The following is an 18,407-nucleotide window of genomic DNA, read 5'->3' as shown; positions in this document are numbered from 1 at the left end:
TGTGGGGGAGGCGATTTGTTTCCATTCCCACCAGATAGTCTACTTCCCTTGCTCACATATACACACAGAAAATCTCAGGACCGTGAGTTTAATTTGGTAACAATACATAAAGACATCAACTGCTTTGCTCTGCTGATCAAATGCCATGTTTTAAAAACAAAACAAAACAAAAAAGGAGAAACTAAATCCCATTTTTGGTTGTTGCATAATTTGGTTCTTGCAAGTATCAGGTCTTGCTTTTGTGAAAGACGCTCAGGAGCCCAATCCCCCTCCACTGACACCTGTGGATCAGTGACTCCAACCCCCCCCAAGGTGCTGCCCTCCCCACCCCACCCCCCACCCACCTTCTCCTGCTGACAACCAGAGTGTGGGGAAGGTACCCTTAGGAAGACTCGTCTGCCTGTGGCTGGCCCACCTCTGCCAATACTCTGCACAAACCACAGGTGGGTGCTCTGAGCCCAGCACCACTAGCTCATGACCTCAGGACGCCTGCCCTGAATCAGACCTGCGTCTGAGCAGCACCTGGACACGCCAGGTCTTGGCAGAGGGAGGTGGTCGCACAAGTGCTGCAGGGTCTGCGCAGGTCCTCACTTGGCGCCTCTTCACCCAACAAGGACAGAAACATTGGCCAATCCCAGATCAGGGCAAAAACCCTCACCTTTGGCCACAAGTCCAAGAGGAACAACTGCATCGTGCACTATATGGACAGAGAAGTCTTCCTCGCCTGGGACACAATCCATTCAATACCTTACAAGCCAAGAGGAAAAGGTGAAACGCTAATGGAGAAAGAAGACCAGGAAGCTGCAAGATGGAAGCTCTAAGGAGAGCTGCCCAGGACGCCTTCCTTGGGTTCTGGCTCACTCCAATTAATTTTCAAAAACATTTCAATCTGGTTGTATAGATTCTTACAGCCTAACAGTAAGATATGTCCGCTGAGTGTTTGAAAGATGACCGTTTTGATTAGCACCACGTATTTCCAACGAAACCCTTAAGCCAAAGCAGCCTGTCGGTGAGATGGAGAAAACAAAAGGAAGCGGCCAGAGGGAGGCGCCATCATGTTCCCTGGAGAGTGATGGGTAGGACACGCACAACAGGGCAAACGTTCCCACGGAAGCATCAGCCTCTGGACCTCACGACCCGCTTTGATGCCGGCAGCTACGAAACCATTCAAGGTTCTCCCATTGTAAGCTCGATAATTATTAGGTTGGTGCAAAAGTAACTGCAGTTTAAAAGGTTAAAAATAATTGCAAAAACCGCAATTACTTTTGCACCAACCTAATAGTATTTAGTTTTAACATTTGGAACTTTGGATTCTTCCATCTGCACTTGGCCTAACACCCTCTGAAGGCCTTCCTCTCGGTCAACCTCCGTTCTCAGGTTCTGGAGACATCTCTTTCCTGAAATGCTCCCCCATGCCAAAGGGCCCCGTTCTGAATAAGGTCACCGACTAGTTCTGTGATGTGACCAGGGCTAAAGAAGTTTGGTGAAATGCGTCAGGCTGGCTTTGTTCCCATGGCCCCGAGTCGGACTTACCACGGAGTCCACAGAAAGGGATCTCTGACCCACAGGTGCAGAGGCCAAAGCCTCCGCCCACACAACATGATTAGATCATATACACTGACATCTGGAGGGGCCCCGAAACAGAAGGGAAATGAGACTCCACGACTGTGCATCCCAGCTGCTTGGCCTCGTTTGTCCTCCTTTTCCAGCAATAGCAGCTCTGCTCCCTGACCGCGAAGCCTCTTATCAGTGCGCCCTGGTACCAGCTTCCACGCAGGGGCGCCCATCTCCACCGTAAGACAGTCACCCTGCGACGTGGTGCCATTTGTAACAGTCAGAGGACCCCAGGGCTCACCACCAAGTCAGTCTGGAGTTTATTACAGCTCGTGTTATCAAATGAATATACTGTTATATTTTTAAACTTCAACAGGGCAGGGGTGAGGAAACGCTGCCGCATCTTTACCAGGTTCTCTGTGAAGAACAGAAGCGACCTCTCAGTCATGACCTTCTGGGATAAGGGGTGGGGGTGGGGTGGGCATGGAAGGCCTGCCCCTTCCAGAAAAAAGAAAAAAAATCACCCCTAAAACCAACTGATTTTTAAAAACCCTCATGAGCAGCACTGAAGGAGCTTATGCTTAATCTCTTAGGACGGGGGTAGGGGGTGAAAGGAGACCAGTGAACGCTTCCCCTTAGGAGTTACTGATGTTTTAAGTATGCTGCTGTGCACAGCAACAGCTAATGGAAGGCAAGGCAGATCATCTGGTATGAAACTGTACTGACAGCGCCACCATTATTCTACTGCATCTGTAATCCTGTCCTATTTTTTCTGGTTATATCACCAAAATTTAACACCAAAATTAGAAGCACAGGATTTCAGAGTTGAAAGAGTTCTCAGAGTCTAATTCAGGGCAACCTTGATACAGCACCTCTGTGTTGCTGGGGAAAACGGGGCCTGACCTCACCACATCCTGAAGCGGATCCCTTCTCCCCTGCAGCTCTACCTGTTCCAAGCTCCCTTTCTTCTGCCCTCGCCTCCCACAGCTGCCCAGCCCCACCCGGCCTGCCCCTCTGGAGTCAGAGCGAGTCTAATTCCTCTCTCCAGTGGTCTCGGAATTCAAAGGAACTAATCCTACTAATTCTTTTCCATACCCAGCAACTGCAAGGACTTCATTTTTGATACTTATTAAAAAACTTAATTTTAAAATGACCTGGTATTATCTATCAGAGCAATGTGGGACTAAAAGGGCACAGAGTTTCAGATCTATGTGGCCTAATCTGTTGCCTCAGGTCATGCAACTTGAAAGACACAAAACACCTACTTTTTGTAACATTGCTTAAGCGCTGGATGCTAAGCAATGCTTTTACTTTAGCATCAGAGGCCAAACTATCCAGCACACTCAATTGTTACACTAATCTTTGAATAACAGTGAATTTAATTATTCAGCATTGCCTTTTTTAATCAGAAGGCAAGTGTCACATTGTCCACACAAGCCCTTACATTTAAATATCAGAGAATTTGGGAAAAAAATATAAGCAAAGCATGAAACATCACCCTTATCCACACACACAACACACACAACACACACACACAGTATAGCCCACAAAGAAGATGCTGAATGGGCCAGCAAAGAGAGGGCCAAGAAAGAGAAACTGAAATAGGCTTACGGATGATGGACTATTCTCGCTCGTCAATTCACAGGCAGGGAGTAAGTGAGAAAAAGGTGCCCTGATGCGCTGGAGGAGAATTTGGATACAACTAAACTTACGATGGGCAAAACTGGCGGCAGAAATGAACAGGGCACTGGTGGAAGAGACGGCAGCCTGGGGCCCTGAGGAAAACACCCCCACGCTCTGTGGGACTCAGTCAGAGCAGCACATGCAGCAGCTGCAGCCTCACAAGTGACTGCAGAGCCCAGAGCAATAGCCAGGACAGTGTCTAGATTTCACTTTAGAGAAGAAGAGAGATGGAACACTGGAAATGGGCAATCCTTTCCTCTCCAGAAAGAGGCCACTGTGACAGACTCCAGCCTTTCAGCCGTGGACAGTCTTCCCCTAAGACACAGAATGAGTGAAGGATGAAGCTGCAAGCAACCTAACAAGCTTTCAGTAACCAAAAGGCATTAGCTGCAGTCATTTTGTCACCACAGCAGAGGGTCTGATTTTCAGGGATGAGGGATCTCTCTTGAGGAGAGACTGTCTCTCAAGGACCAGACCAGACCAAGCCCAAACCCAGGACAATTCTTTCAATTCTTAAGACTCCCAATACAGCAAAACCTTCCCCTCCCCATCCCAGGGTGGACAACCATCAGTCAGGGAAGCTTTAGGCCGCATGCACTGCTAAGACTCTCCCCATGGTGAGCATTACGGGGATGAGCCTCTACACGAAGAAAAGGGCCAAGGCCGCTCTTACCATACACGCTGTACTCCAAATGTCAGCAGGTGTACTGTAACCTGCTCCTATTAAAACCTCTATGGATCTATACTGACGCGTCTGGATGTCTTCTGTGAAGTGTTTATGCTGAAAAGGAACAGGACGCATTACCACGGAGGAACACATTAAAAAGGGGAAAACAGTGAATTTAAAACTGCATCTTCTAACACATGCTCATGACCGAAACGTTTTAGAAAGAAAACAACTTACCACCCAACAAGCATTTCCCAGGTCAGCAATTTTAACTCTAATTTTGTCGGCATTCCGGGGATCCAGCGGATTCACCAGCAAGTCAGCTGCCCGGGTTTTTGCTGCTGTGAGCAAACAGCGGGACAGTTAGTGGGGGGCAGAGGTGGGCTGCACATGTGCACGCGATGTTTGCTGGGCGCAGAGCCTCCTTTTCTAGAAGGGGATGGGATGATCGGTTAGGCCTCGAATTCTGTAAACTGAACTCAACAGACTTTAAAATTTGAGGTCTCATCTCTGGAAAATATTTCACAGAAGGGAGCAAACTGGGGGACCCACAGAGCCCATGGATTCTGCCTTGCCCTCTCCCCTTTATCTCACCTCTAGGGCAGGCAGCCCTGCTCTGCTCCACATTATGTCAGAGCCCATTCCCTAATGGACCCCACCTCACTCTTTTGTGCTTTAGCACCCGCATCACGATGGTAGAGAAAACGCTGTGCTGGGTGGCCCATCCCTCCTGAGTGACAAAGTTCACCTGGTACCCGCACCGCATACCCCTCCCTCTGCTGGGGCTGATGGCAAGGATTAGACGATGGTTAATTAACAAATGCAGATTAAACGCTAGGACTAATTAATCGTGATTTAGCTTTGCACAAGGAACACTCCAGAACAGAGGTCTCCTGAGACAGCCTGGGCCATACAGGCAAACCTCTGAGGTCCCTTATGATCTTGTCAAGTAAACGGGCCACTCTCAACCTCAGGGACCCTGAGAGAATGTCAACAGTAGTCACAGGGCCAGGCTTTCAGGCCTCCGGGAACCAGAAGAGCTTCTCAGATAAGTCTAGACCTTGCCGGTACCAAGCACAGATACGCAGGGTACAAGTGACAGAAAAAACAACTTGGGGGCCCAGACAGAAAATGCTGGAGTTGAGTCAGCATCTTCGTCAAACCTCAAACTGACCTACAAGCTCAGATTTCTGGAAAGGATGAGATATAACCATGGCTTCTATTTATTTTAAGAAGTAATTCTGAAATGGTATTTACAGACTAAACAGAAGAGCCTGCTCAATGCAGAACATTAAACATCCTTTTGTTTACTCAAAGCTGGGCTCTGCTAAAATGAAGCAAACCTCCTTTTGGGTACGCCCCTGCTCTGGAGCCACAGAGCTGGAGGGGGCCCTGATTCGTCAGCACCCCACACAAGTAGCAAGGCCAGTGGTTAGGCAAGGCACCCAGGACTTGGGGCACGCACACAGCTCTCCAGCAGCGGCCAGAGCATGCGGAGAGAACTCTGGCCGGCATTTTAACCCCGAGATACATTCCTCGGGTGTATGGGTCAGCCTGGGCCGGCCAGGCTCACACATAGGGCAGGTTCCCTTCTTGCTACCTGCCCGGTGCCCATTTCCCTCTTTATAAGAAGGCTGGTCCGCCATGGAGCCTCACCTGAGGCCAGAAATGAGCTGAAAAGAAGAAACACAGGAACTCGGAAATGATGAGACGGAAAGCGCAGCGAGCCACACGAGGAGGCAAAACGTACACACTGAACAGAGAAAAGGCTCAGAAGAGTCCCAGGAGAAACACAAAAGTGCTGACTCAATGAGTCGATGCACAGCGCAAGAAATGGCCGGATGAATCCTACATCATTTAATCAGGACAGTCAGCAGGCAAAAAAATGGAATCTGAGGTTTTGCAGAACTGGATTCAAATCTAAGTTTCATCACGTACAATTTAAACTGTTTGAGACTCAGTAAAAACGAGGAAGAGGCAGGGACCACGCCTCCCCCCACACACAAGTAAAAGACCAAAGGCAGGAGAGCTACAGCGGCTGCTGGCTGGCCAGATCCGGGGGCTCCGCTCTGCCTGCGACCAGTCCAACCACCCGTCCTCTGAGGCCAAAGCTTCTAACTGGCCAGTGAAGGGCCAGCCCTCCTCTGGTGACAGCCTGCTATCCTGATTCAGGTTTGTGGTGATCCGGCTCACAAATGCTACTATGCAATTTATCTTAAAGATTTAATTGTATAAGAACACAGAGGAGGTAAAAAAAAGAATTTGCTTGTATTTCTGACTTCCTTTCTCAGCGTGGCAGTTACCTGTGCTAGGGTACCTGATGGCAACACTCAACAAAGCCCGTTTAAACACAGGGACACTCAGGCTTGCTGCATAATCACACCAATCTTGCTTTGCCTGGGAATCGGATCACCTCCTCTGATTAAGTCATGATTGAGGTGACCTGTGACAGCTCTTCCTTGCTCTCTGCTTCTACCAAGGAGGGGAGAGAGAGGTGGGAAGATTTCACTCCAGGAAGGGCTGGAGTCCTAGTCATTTGTGATAAACCGTGTCTGGGTGACATTGTATTCATTCCATGAGAAGCTCTTCTAGAAACTAGTCAGATGGCAGCCAGTAGGACCTCCGGGTGATGACACAGCCATCATTAGGTATCTGCAAGGGACCACACCAGGCCCCCACTGACTGTTCACAGTTTAAAACAGACTTATAGGAAGGCATTAATACCCTCTGCAGGAGGCCCAGTACCAGGCCCAAGTAGCAAAACTAGGAGATTTAATGGCCAAACCTAACCCACTCGTTCGCCAAACATTTACTGAGTCCCTTGTATGTGTCAGGTGAACACATACTTGGCACCGGGAACAGTATGAACAAGACGCAGAGGGTTCCCCCCACCACACCCCAAGTTAGGAAACTCATGCACCGGCTGGGAATATGGGCAAGAAAGAAAATTTAAATGAACGATTCACACACCATGTCAGGTGGTGAAGAAACGAGATGGATAATGGTAAGGGTGTCCTGGGGAGGTCTTTCCTGAGAAGGTGACACGGGAGGAAAAGGTCTGAATCAAGACAGGCATGGATGGGGGAGGCTCTCAGAGCAAGAGCAAAACGGAGAGCCACCAGCAAGCGGGCACTTTGCGAAACTTGAGAAAGAAGCCAGTGTGCGAGGTGAAGAAGGAGCACAGGAAACAGAGAAAGGGAGTGAATGGGAGACAACATGAGAGAGGGGCCGGCAGGGAACAGACAGTACAGAGAACAGACCGTACAGAGCTCGTAAGTTAGCGAGCGATGCCTCTGGGTGTTTTTCTAAGAGGAAAGACCTGGCGAGCACTGGCGAGCAGGGTGGGGCGGGGGCAGGGGGAGCTTTATAAAGCTCTCTCTGGCCCGCTCTACAGAGAATGGGCAGGGCAACAGCCGTCCAGGTGAGATGGGCTTGAAGCCAGATGCCACCAGCCACGGCTGCTGGTGGTTACGAAGTGAGAGTGAAGTGATTCCAAATACCTGCAGATAAAGCCAACAAGCCCACCCTGCTCAGGGTACTTGTCCTGCAGATAGGCTGTGGCTCTAGCAGCTGACAATCCAAGAGGAACCCTGCCTCTTCTTCTCCAGGGACAAGTCCACATTCTTTAGTCTGGCATGTAAGTTCGTCCTCAACCTTCTCATTCTGGCCCGGCCTTCTCTGCTGCTATTCCCTAATGTACATGCTCTGCTATAACGACAAGGACCTACACATTCCAAATAAAGCTTGTTTCTCTCGCCTCGGTCATGTAACAGCCTCCAGCCCATACCCCTTCCACGCAGGAACACCCCCCGTGACAGAGGTTGCCCAGGCTGGGAGGCTGCCCACCTTTCAACAACGAAGCTGAAAACCAAAACTAAGTGCCTCCAAAGATATGACTGGATAAGGACGACCTGCCCCTGCTATGTCCCTACAATTTAACAATACTGAAAAGATCTGCTTGGTAAGAGACCGAGGTCAATAAAAAAAATAGACCTATTTCTCCCTGATTAATGCAAGAGACAGGCTGCTGGGGATGGAATGTGTGTTGGACAGAGTAAAAATTTGATTGTAAATGTGAAAAGGGAAGAGTAGAAGAATATACGCAGCTATCACTGTTTTGTTTGTTCCTTATTCAATCAGTTTGTTTAGCACTGAGTTAAATGCTGAAGATACAAAGGGAAAAACACACAGCTTACATCCCAGTGACGAGAAAGAGAATGGAAACAAACAATGACCATACAGTTAAGAAAAGCATGACCAGTAGGAAAAGAGAGCAAACCTGCTGGGAAACACAACGAGGACTGGTGTTTGAGTCACTACCTGACAAAAGAATAAAAGTTTGCCCAAAAAATGGATAGATAGGAGGAAACATTCCAAACCAGAGGAAAAGCATAAGCTAAGGTACAGAAGCATGAGCGAACATGCCCTATGCACACACACACTCTTTATTACGTCCTGAAAATAAACCGGGATGAGGCTAGGCTACATGGTGACCAAAAGGCTCAGGAGGAGTGTGGCAGCACGAGAGTAAAGGAGACACACAGATGTGAGTTCTTCCTTAGATGAACCTACATCCAGGTGAAAGCATCGTGTAAGTACCTTCCAAAAGTGCTGCTCAGAAGAAAGGTACTGGAACAGAATAAGTCTACCCAAGTGAAAAATAAAACCCATCTTTAGGATGATGGGTTACAGCCAACACAGGAGGCTCGGCAGGTCTCCCACCTGCTGGAACAAAAGGAGCTGCAGAATTTCACGGGATGCTTGCAAGGCTGGCTCACGCAAGGACTCTCCATGTGTTAAACACTCTTGTCAGCAGAGGGAGCAGAGGAGGTTTCTGAGTTTTCCACTGTGGGCCAGAAGGGAAACCAATGGTGACGCTCAGTGTTTGCTTCCTGAAGTCCCTTGGCCTGACACCGGCAGAGATACGCCATGTGTCATTCTCTCTCAAAATAAGGGTTTGATATAAGTCATCACCGCATTTAAGTCCATGCCACTTCCTTTAAAATTTCAATAGCTGAATCCTCTAATCAGGAATAAGTATCAAAATAGAGTAAGACACCTTTTCTTCAATATAGATAAAGAGCAGCACATTTTTCCTTGAATAGAGATGAAACAAAACAATACCCAAAACTAAATATTATACTATGAGACGAAAGTACAAATTACAAATTAAACTACATATTCTAGAAAGCAACAGGTATTAAGTTCTTAGACTCGGAAGGTTTTGCAAATGTATACTGTCACTAACTAAACACAGAAAGAATGAGAAACGCTCAGAAGTGGGACCTGACGTGCGGAGGCAAGAGAAAGCCTCGTGGCACAGAATACAGTTTCCATTAACTAATTCCTCACGAGTACAAAAGCACTAAAATGAAAACAGTAATGCACACGGACACGGCTTTACCGCCTCTAGCCAGGTCCCTTCACAGCACCTGTCAAGTGTGTGACTCCCAGGCCACTGAAAGCAGATACCTGGTGAGGAGGGACACTTACTTTTTGGCAAATCCCCGGTGCTGGAGGCTGACACTGTCCTGCTTCTGTCATGCGATGGACTGCTTTCCTCAGGCTCCGTAAGCGGGGATCCCTCAGAAAGCGCAGAGCCACAAGCCACAGGTTCTAAGGGCCCAGGGAACAGTGACGTGGAAAACTCTGGAAACTGTGACTCGGGAATTTTATGTCGTCCATTTGGCAATTCACCATTGAATTGTTCATAGGAGCTGCTATATGTGTAATCGCTTTCTGCATTTGGCTCCTCGAGGTTATATTCCTCGGGGTTTGGGCAGTCTTCTTCATCGTCGTCTTCATCATCCAGCTGCCGCTCCAGCAGGAAGGGGCCATTCTCTATGTGGCCATTGGTTCTGGGCGATTCTATCCACGTAGGGTCTATGTTCGCGAGTTCTGGCTCAACGTCGTCTTCGTCTTTCTCAACGATTTCCTTCTCGGCATCTTCTTTCTCCTCCTGGTCCTCAGCTTCACCTTAAAAAGTTGATGAGTCAAGAATTAGAACTTTACTCTCCTGATCACAGTGGCACTAGCGACTTAGCTTCTCCAACGACACATTTCTGAATGTGCTTAATTTACATACTACACAGCAAACACCTACCTCTTGGCTCTCAGGATAAAACCCTCAGGTTTTTGAAAACTTATTTTTCATTTATTAAATAACTGGCCTACTCTTATGAGAAAAAGTTAGCTTTGGGAAGAAAAAGACTCTTAACAGTTGCACTTCCATTTCTACCCTCTATAATCTTCAGGTTTTTTGGGTGCATTACTATTAGGTAAAAGGTTAATTACAAAATAAAGCTATGATAGCGACATGGTGTTTCTCAGACATTTTCTGTATTTTAAACAACTTTTGAAATATTAATATTTGTGGCAAATATTTCACAAATGAACTACCAAACTGTTCCCCATACTCCCAAATATGAACTGGAGAGAATCATCCTCTCATCTGAAGAAGCAACACAAAGTCAGCCTACGTGATGACTCGGGGGCGGCGTCCCCTATTAATGACGTCCCTTGGCCCCCCTGAAGCCTCTTCTACAGATTTCACTGACCGTTGTCATGTGCAGTCTCTCCCTCGGCAGCCTCCTCTAAAACTGCTGTTTTTAGTTTCACCTCTGGGCGGTATTCATCATCTTGCTCATTGGAAGGTACAGCTGCTGTGACGTTTTCTTCTATTATTTTCCTTTCGGCTTCTCGCTCCAATTCTTCTATTTCCTGCAGGCGCTTTTCCAATAATTCAGCCTGCCTTTTCTGCTTCTTTTTCAGTTTTTTCTTTTTGTTTTTAGAAATTTTTCCTATCTACAACGTAAGAAAATAGCAGAGGTCAATTTGCTTCTTTTTAAAGCACTATGCAATAGTGTAAGGGCTGGCAGAATTACAAATACTAACAGTCTGTTTTTTCAGGTCATGTTCAATTAAAATCACATGTCTAGACATGAGACCCACCTGGTGGCTAGGGTTACAGTCAAATCAGAAAAAAGAAATCAATGCCAATATCAAATAATGGGACTGCTATGAGGTCCTGCCCTCGGAGGGGGAATAGCTTAAATCCAATAAATACTTCTTTTTCCTTTAAGCTCTAAGAACTGAATACGCTGAGATACTCTTGCCTTTAAACAAGAAGCATCTCCTGTAAGGTTTTTTGTTTTTTGTTTTTTTTTTGCTGCTTCCTATATACCAAGTAACAATGTCCCTTCTCCTTCATGTCTTACTCAACTGTCTGCCAACAAAGAAATGCCTGCCAAAACAGGTGTATTTCATTTATTGTTCGTCAACAGCACTGTTTGTGTTTGGGTCTCACACACTGAGCTGTTATCAACAGCCAAAACTGCATAAATGTAAGAAATGAGCATATGAGGTAAAGGAAAAAAAGAAAAAGGCAGTTTAATTCTGCCTCCAATCACAGCCTGTGACGGGGAAAGTACTAACAATGAGAACCTCCAGTTTTCACAGAATCAAGCAAAACAAGCCACAGGAGAACTCTGGGAAATGACTTGCTCAGCACCTCCGCAGGCCAGCTGGCGTCACTGTTACAACTCCCTCTCGGACTGGGACTTGCATCCCGAGCTGACAGCTGTGTGCAGCGCTCAGTTCTGGACATTTCCTTTCAAATGCTTTTGGTTCATAAAATTTGCAGGTGACCCACCAACTCAAGATACATACACTATCCTCTACTGGAACCAATCCAGGTTTAGGTCCTTTGAGGTAAGATTTAATTCCAGGCAACCTGCTTCATTTGACTGGACTTACGTGTTTTAACAGGCCCCCAAAATAGATAATACTCTTTCATATTTAACTACTGGCTAGGAAAAAAAAAAAGATAGAACAACGGCTTTAGGAAAACAGGTAACCTAGAAGCCAATCAGAAACAAGGTAGTTTTTTTGGAATAATCACACTTCAAACCCTCTCTCTATCATCTCACATTTCACCAGAGTCGGCCAACAGCACTCTACAAAGTACATGAGAAAAATGAAGATCAAACATGGATAAGCTCTAACTGAACAACTCTAAAAATCACTTCAACTGATCAAACCGTAAGTCTTATATGTTCAAGGATGCACAGTGTTTATGAACGTAATCTGTCTTTTATGTTAGTATACACTGAGAACATCTGTGATTGAGAAAGGAACAGAAAAAAAATGTACAACCAATTCCCCAAAACAACAAATCGTTCCAGAAACAGAAAAGAATGTTACAATTTGGAAAGTTCAATCATGAACAGTTGCTTTTGACATGAAGGTGAAGAAAAGTATATGCGTAAGTACTTACAGGTTTTTGCTGTGGAGCGGTACTCACTAAAACAAAATAAAACAAAATGACTATTCAGAGGAAAATTGATACATATATCTTTATGTAGGTAATTTAAATTGTAAAATGAAATAATTACTGCCTTTTAATGGCTACCCGATTACAGAGATCTAAAGAATGTTTATCCAACTCAAACAAATGATTGGCTCTTAAAAAGCATAGCAGTAGTTGCTATATGGAACCATCTCTCTTATTTATCTAAAATTAAATACCCATTGATTTAAAACATAGTCAGCCCCAAAGTATTGACTGATAATTTAAGAAAATGGAGAAGAGTTCATAAATGACGTCATCGAACCAAATTTGTTTTATAAACAATGCAATGAACACTTTAGAGTAGAATATGTACATCTATGTTTGAAAACTATTTAGCAAGTTTATACAACTAAAATAAATCAAATACTGCAGCAAATATTCTAGAAATCAAATGACCAGACCTTGCCAGCCTCAAAAGCTTGACAGACTATGGTTCCATGATCAAAAAACCTCCTGAAGGTAGAAAACAAGATTCAGAGGTGCTGCATCTCCCCAAAACCCCAGCCAGCCAGTCACAGGGCTGCAGACGTGTAGTCTGCACACCTGCCTGACAATACACTAAGCACAGATATCACAAAGGGAGGGTGACAGCACAGCCACCACTTCACTGACACCATTATACTCAGAAAAAAACAAAAGAAATAAAACTAACCACGCCAATACTCAAGTCACTTGGTCTTCTGTAAATGGTTCCTAATACACTGGTTCGGCTCAGATGGAAATAGCTGTGCGAACCAAAGGCTAGGAGCATTCTAAGGAACCTGAAGCTAGAAAAAAATTCCGATGACTACAGGTCAGCTACGGGAAACCTGCCACTGTACAGCCCTCGACAGAGAAATGGGCAACACACAAAAATGTTCAAATGTAGATGAAGCAGCAGTGAAGAATTTAAATGACCTTTTCAGGGAGAACAGTTAAGTAATTCAAATATTACGGTATAATTTCATTGCGGCATCTTCCGTCTCAAGAAAAAGGTCTAGTTATTTCTAGGAATCAGGCTCTTACAAAAGTTCCTAATAGTGGTAATGCACAAAGGTGCCTCCACTGCTTCACTGTGCTACCTTGCAGGCCCTCAATGTCCCCAAACTGGCTGAAACAAGCTGGCTCAGCTCCCTCACCTGCAGACCCCGAAGGAGGAGGAGCACCTGCTTTCTGCCACTCGGTGGCCTCGGCCGCCATTCTTCTCACATAAGCGTCATCCACACACATCAAGATGTTTTCCGGCTTTATGTCAGTATGAATGATCTTGCACTTACTATGTAGGTAATCTAACCCCTGTAGAACCTGTCAGAGTAAAATCAAGAGGGGAGATGAGGTATTAATACCTTTATTAGTCAACATTTACTTGTAAAATAAGTAATATTATCACAAGGCGCAAAATTCAATAGACAGAAAAGGATATTTAGTAAAACTCTCCTCCCACCTTGGCCCCCACAGGAATGTAGCTCTTTCCTACAAGCAGCCAATGTGTGTAATTCTGGAGATAACTCAGGCTCACGGAAGCAAATGCATCTCTATATATACTTTTTTAATAACAACTTTATGGAGATGTAATTTACATATTATACAATTTACCCTTTTAAGTGTATAACCCAATGGTATTTAGATGTGCAACCACCACCACTATCTAAGTTAGAACATTTTCATCACCCAAAAAAACCACCGTACTCATCATTAGCGGTCATTCTGCATCTCCGCCAAAGTCCTATGACCCCAAGCAACCAGTAATTTACTTTCTGTCTGATTCTGGATATTTTATACAAATCATACAAAGTGGTCTTTTGTAACTGGCATAATGTTTTCAAGGTCCATCCATGTGTAGCATGTATCAATACTTCATTTAATTGCCAATTAACATGCCATTGGATATACCATATTTTGTTTAGTCACTCACTTGATGGATATTTGGGTTTTTCCAAGTTGGGGCTATTATAAATAATATTGCCGTGAACATTCATGTAGAAGTTTCTGTATGGACAAAATATTTTTATTTTGGGGGGGTATATACCTAAAGGTGCAATTGTTGGGTCCTAGGGTAACTCTGTGCTTTGCCCTTTGATGCACTATGAACTGTTTTACGTAATGGCTGCACCAGCCACACAGAAGCGCTCCAATTTCTTCATCACGGCCACAACTTGCTGTTGTCTTTTTTCTTTCAGAGACTCTAGTGGGTATGAAGGGGTGTCACATTGACCTGCATTTCCATGACGGCTAATGTGCATACATGTTTTAATACTGCAGGAAAGGAGGCCAAAGTTTCTTGACTCATTTCCATTAGAGAGGAATTTTCTTTCAGTTCTTCCCATGAGTAAAAATTATATTTAAAATACAGATCATGTTTCTATACATTAGAAATCGTACATGCTTAATAAATATTAGCATTTAATAAATATCATTCAAATATTTTAAGTTATTTAGGGTCTTGTCCACAATAGACAAGAAAGTAGGAAAAAGACAAGCAGAAGATATATGTCACCCAACTCTGGAAAGCTCTTAACAAAAACCCAATGCTTCTGCCTACCTGAGTATCTGGCTAAACAACCTTAGCGATGACACTGTATTAGGAAGTGAAGGAACAGAGGTTTCAAAAAAATGAAAAGAGGAATACCTGTCATTCAAACAGGATGAAAACCTCTCGTCTAATCCTACATTCACCTAAAACAACTTTTCCTAGGAAGTATTTTTACATGACTTTATTCATGAGCATCAGTCAAGCTCCTATAAACGGGCCACACACTATTACAAGGTGTTTGATATATGGCAATAAACAAAGTTCCCTGTCTTCGTGGGCATTACACGGTCTTCGCGACCTCATAGAGCTTCCTGTTTCATGCCAAGGGGAGGGAAGAGACTGGCCAAAAAGAAACCAAGCTGAATCACGGGCACAACAAAAGCAATTTAAAAAGTGGATGAGTTCCTAGTAAGTAGTACCAGTAACTATCAGCACTTTTCCTAAAGGTCTTTTCACCACCATCTCATCCTCTAGTTGCTGTTATCTTTCCAACTTAGGTCTTCCATCGTTCACAGGTTGTTTTACGCTGTGGGAGGCTGCACAGGTCTAAGAGTTCATGTGATTCACTATCCGACTGTGACAATATGAGTTCCCAATGACAATGAGGCGCTCGAGATAAGCAGTGTTCTCAGCAAAAATTTAAGAATCCAAATTTTTAAAATACTGGCTATTGCACTCAACTGGGTTAACTTTCCTAAAGAAGCATAGTTTATAATGCCTGTCTATGAACACATGCAAAAGACTTCACCGCTGGGACAAATTAAGTAAGATAATGCAAATCATTAAAGGAAAGGAAACCATTAAAGAAACATAGCATTAAAACACAGCTTTGGGACTCACACCATTCCTACACTGCTGCTCCATCATTTATTCACTGGGCAAGGTATTTAAGCTGTTTGAGCTTCCATTTTCATATCTATGTAAGGGGGGGATATATCTATTTGAAATATGGTAAGAATTAGAAATAATCTGTGGAAAACTCAAGAACAAGGTCTACCTCACAGGAAGCCTAAAATAAGTGGCACAAGCGATACAGAAGACTTGTACTAATACTGACTAAATAGCTATAACTTTCCTCCATCACGCATTAAACTTCTCCAGTCTTATTTTTCCTGTCTCTAATATGAATACGCTCTACTTGGTAACTTTTGTGGTATACCACAGCAATAAAATCCCATAACCTGATTCCATAATTTCTTTTAATGCTAGATTTAAAAAAAAAAAATCTTTAGCTGTAAGCTCAGAATGGTTTTATTTTCAAAAATATCATTTGTGTTCCAGCTAGTGAGGTTTAAGCAATAAAGCACCCCAAAATCCAGAATCAAACAATAATGGTGGGCAATCATACAACTATTTATGTAGAATTATTATGATGATGCAAAAAAAAATCAAAATCAGAGTTTCATGCTCAAGGATAGAGCTCCCCTTGCAAATTCTTAAAAACAGTGAAAAGGAACCTTTACTAATTTCTATTCTGTTGCTTTCATTTGTCAAATCATAGTGTTTGTCTCTCTTGCTAAAAAACATACTCGGCCTCATCAGCAGGAGGCAGCAGAGACCCTTTGGCTGCCATCTCTCCAAACCTACAGCTGCCACTAACGATGAGACCCATCTAAGCACAAATGGGCCAGGGACAGGGCTGCATCCACTCAGAGAAGCCAAATCACACCGGGGCCAGTCTTCTCCATGGGAGACAGACGTGCAGGTCAGTAGCAACACAGAAGTGAAGACACAGCCCAGGGCTGGGAGCAAGAAGCCCCAGTTCTGGGTCAGGAACTAACTAGCCATGGCTCAGAGCAAGTCCCTTCACTCAAGCTCAACTGTAAAATAAGGGGCTTGGTCGGATGGCCGCTAAGGCTTTTGCCCATACCCCTATGAACCATGTCAGAGGTCATCTGTTACTGGTGTTAGCACCATGAATCTGCTCCTTTCCACCACAGCTAGAAATAGAAAGAGAAATAGGTCCTGTCATCGTGCAGATGTAAGAGGAGTAAGTTGAGAGTAATGTGGTTAACATCTCTCAAAGGTGTGTCCCGGGCCCTGCACAGTAAAGCTTCCCCACAAAAACCCTCAAGTACAAAGAAAAAGACAGCGACTTTCCAAATTATTTTCTGATTCTGGTCACACTGTGGGGACCTTCTTTCTCCCCTACCTGAGCAAGGGATACAGGTCACGAAAAGCTGGCCTGCCTCTCATTCTGTGGGTAAGGCCGAGGGAAACCCCACGGGCAGCCGGCTGAGCCAGCAGCGTGCAGCGGGCTGGCCTGAGCGAGAGCGCTGCTCTGAGACACCAGTTCCTTGCGGGTGTTGGGGAGAGACAGAAAAGCAGCTCCCACTAGATTTTTCTTCCTCACTAAGACAGATGAGGTAAGTCCTACAAACTGCTTCTGACATGCTGACTGAATGGACAAGTGTGGGAAATAAATACCTGCTACAGAGAGAGGACGAGAACTAGATGCTCAGACAGAAGTGTCAGTGGACCTTGCCCTTCACACCTTGTCCTGACATAGCCCTCCGCTCCTCGCTCTTCCCACTGACTGGCGAGTCAGTGAGAACACCCAGCAGCTGCACTTCTGAATGGAGGGAGGACGAAAGACACACCCACGTGCCCAGCACTCAGACGGCACAGGGTAACCCCACGCCCCTGAAGGGGAGCGACTGGACCATACTTCTGAGTTGAGGACCTAACATTTTGAGGAGAATCCCAAGTCAGTACAGAATCACAGGTGCTACCACATGGAACAATTCCGAGAATATAAATACTGTTACCGATTTACAACTGCTATCCGAGACTAAAATGCAACAATACTGGCTTGATCATAATGATCACTAGTTCACGGGTAACTAGGACCAGTGAAATAATTAACATGGTAAGTAAATGCTATGTGTAGATAAAATTGTGCAGGGACAGCAGGCGAGTCAGCCTGCCACAGCTCATGGTTTCCCCACCGAGTCCACCACCGCGCAGAAGCTGGGTTTGGAAAAGCACTGCATCTTAGAAGCCCCCTTAGCATACACATACTGCAGCACATATTACAAGTTACTTGTTAAATAAAACCTAATGGCTATGCTTTTAAACAATCCAATCTATTAAGGCAAAAGGAAACCACTTACCACAACTAGAGACATGGAGGCACACTTATCACAAAGACATGCTATAATTTCAAATGCTCCCAAACCTTTCTATGCAGACATTTCACACTACCGTGCAGTTGAGAGCATGGAATCAGAAGTTACATCACCTAGATTCAAATCTTGGCTCCCCCACAGTAACTGTGTGGCCTGGGGAAGCTCTCACCCTCTGTGCAATGCCTTCTGCAGAACGGAGATAACACCACCCCTGGCCTCGTAAGGCTGTGGGGAGGACGAGATGGCATAATACAAATAAAGCTCTTACAACAGTGAGTGCCTCAAGGAACACAATAAATGTGACAATCATGATAAAAGAATAATAATTTTAAAATCCAGGGCTACGAGCTGTAACTGCTAGTTTTTCCACTTATTGTAGCAAAGTCACCAAAATCAGGGCTTTGCCCTTCCCAACTTTCATTTAATGGCAGGCAGCCACTTCTTTACAAGGTTTCTGGTAAAGGGCAATGCATTAAACCATAAAGGTTTAAAAAGTAACATGTCAGCTACCCA

At 44.9% G+C, this 18,407-nt stretch overlaps 1 protein-coding gene across 15 annotated transcripts in view; it reads right to left on the bottom strand.

The window, feature by feature from the left end:
* SRPK2 (SRSF protein kinase 2) overlaps positions 1 to 18,407 on the bottom strand; it is a 218,683-nt gene that overhangs the window by 12,781 nt on the left and 187,495 nt on the right. For 9 of the 15 annotated variants that reach the window (XM_074340602.1, XM_074340601.1, XM_074340609.1 and 6 more), the window contains 6 exons: positions 13,373 to 13,538; positions 12,180 to 12,205; positions 10,462 to 10,708; positions 9,398 to 9,880; positions 4,142 to 4,245; positions 3,911 to 4,018 (listed from right to left, as the gene is read on the bottom strand). In XM_074340602.1, coding sequence (XP_074196703.1) covers positions 3,911 to 4,018; positions 4,142 to 4,245; positions 9,398 to 9,880; positions 10,462 to 10,708; positions 12,180 to 12,205; positions 13,373 to 13,538 — 1,134 coding nt within the window. The remainder of the gene's footprint in view (positions 1 to 3,910; positions 4,019 to 4,141; positions 4,246 to 9,397; positions 9,881 to 10,461; positions 10,709 to 12,179; positions 12,206 to 13,372; positions 13,539 to 18,407) is intronic. The other 6 variants (XM_074340605.1, XM_074340604.1, XM_074340608.1 and 3 more) reach the window with 2 other exon arrangements.

This window comes from Rhinolophus sinicus, linkage group LG09 (genome assembly GCF_036562045.2).
Source record: "Rhinolophus sinicus isolate RSC01 linkage group LG09, ASM3656204v1, whole genome shotgun sequence".
In the NCBI taxonomy this organism is placed as follows: Eukaryota; Metazoa; Chordata; class Mammalia; order Chiroptera; family Rhinolophidae; genus Rhinolophus; species Rhinolophus sinicus.
The sequence above is the reverse complement of the archived record's forward strand: the minus strand, read 5'-3'. Positions and strand labels throughout refer to the sequence as shown.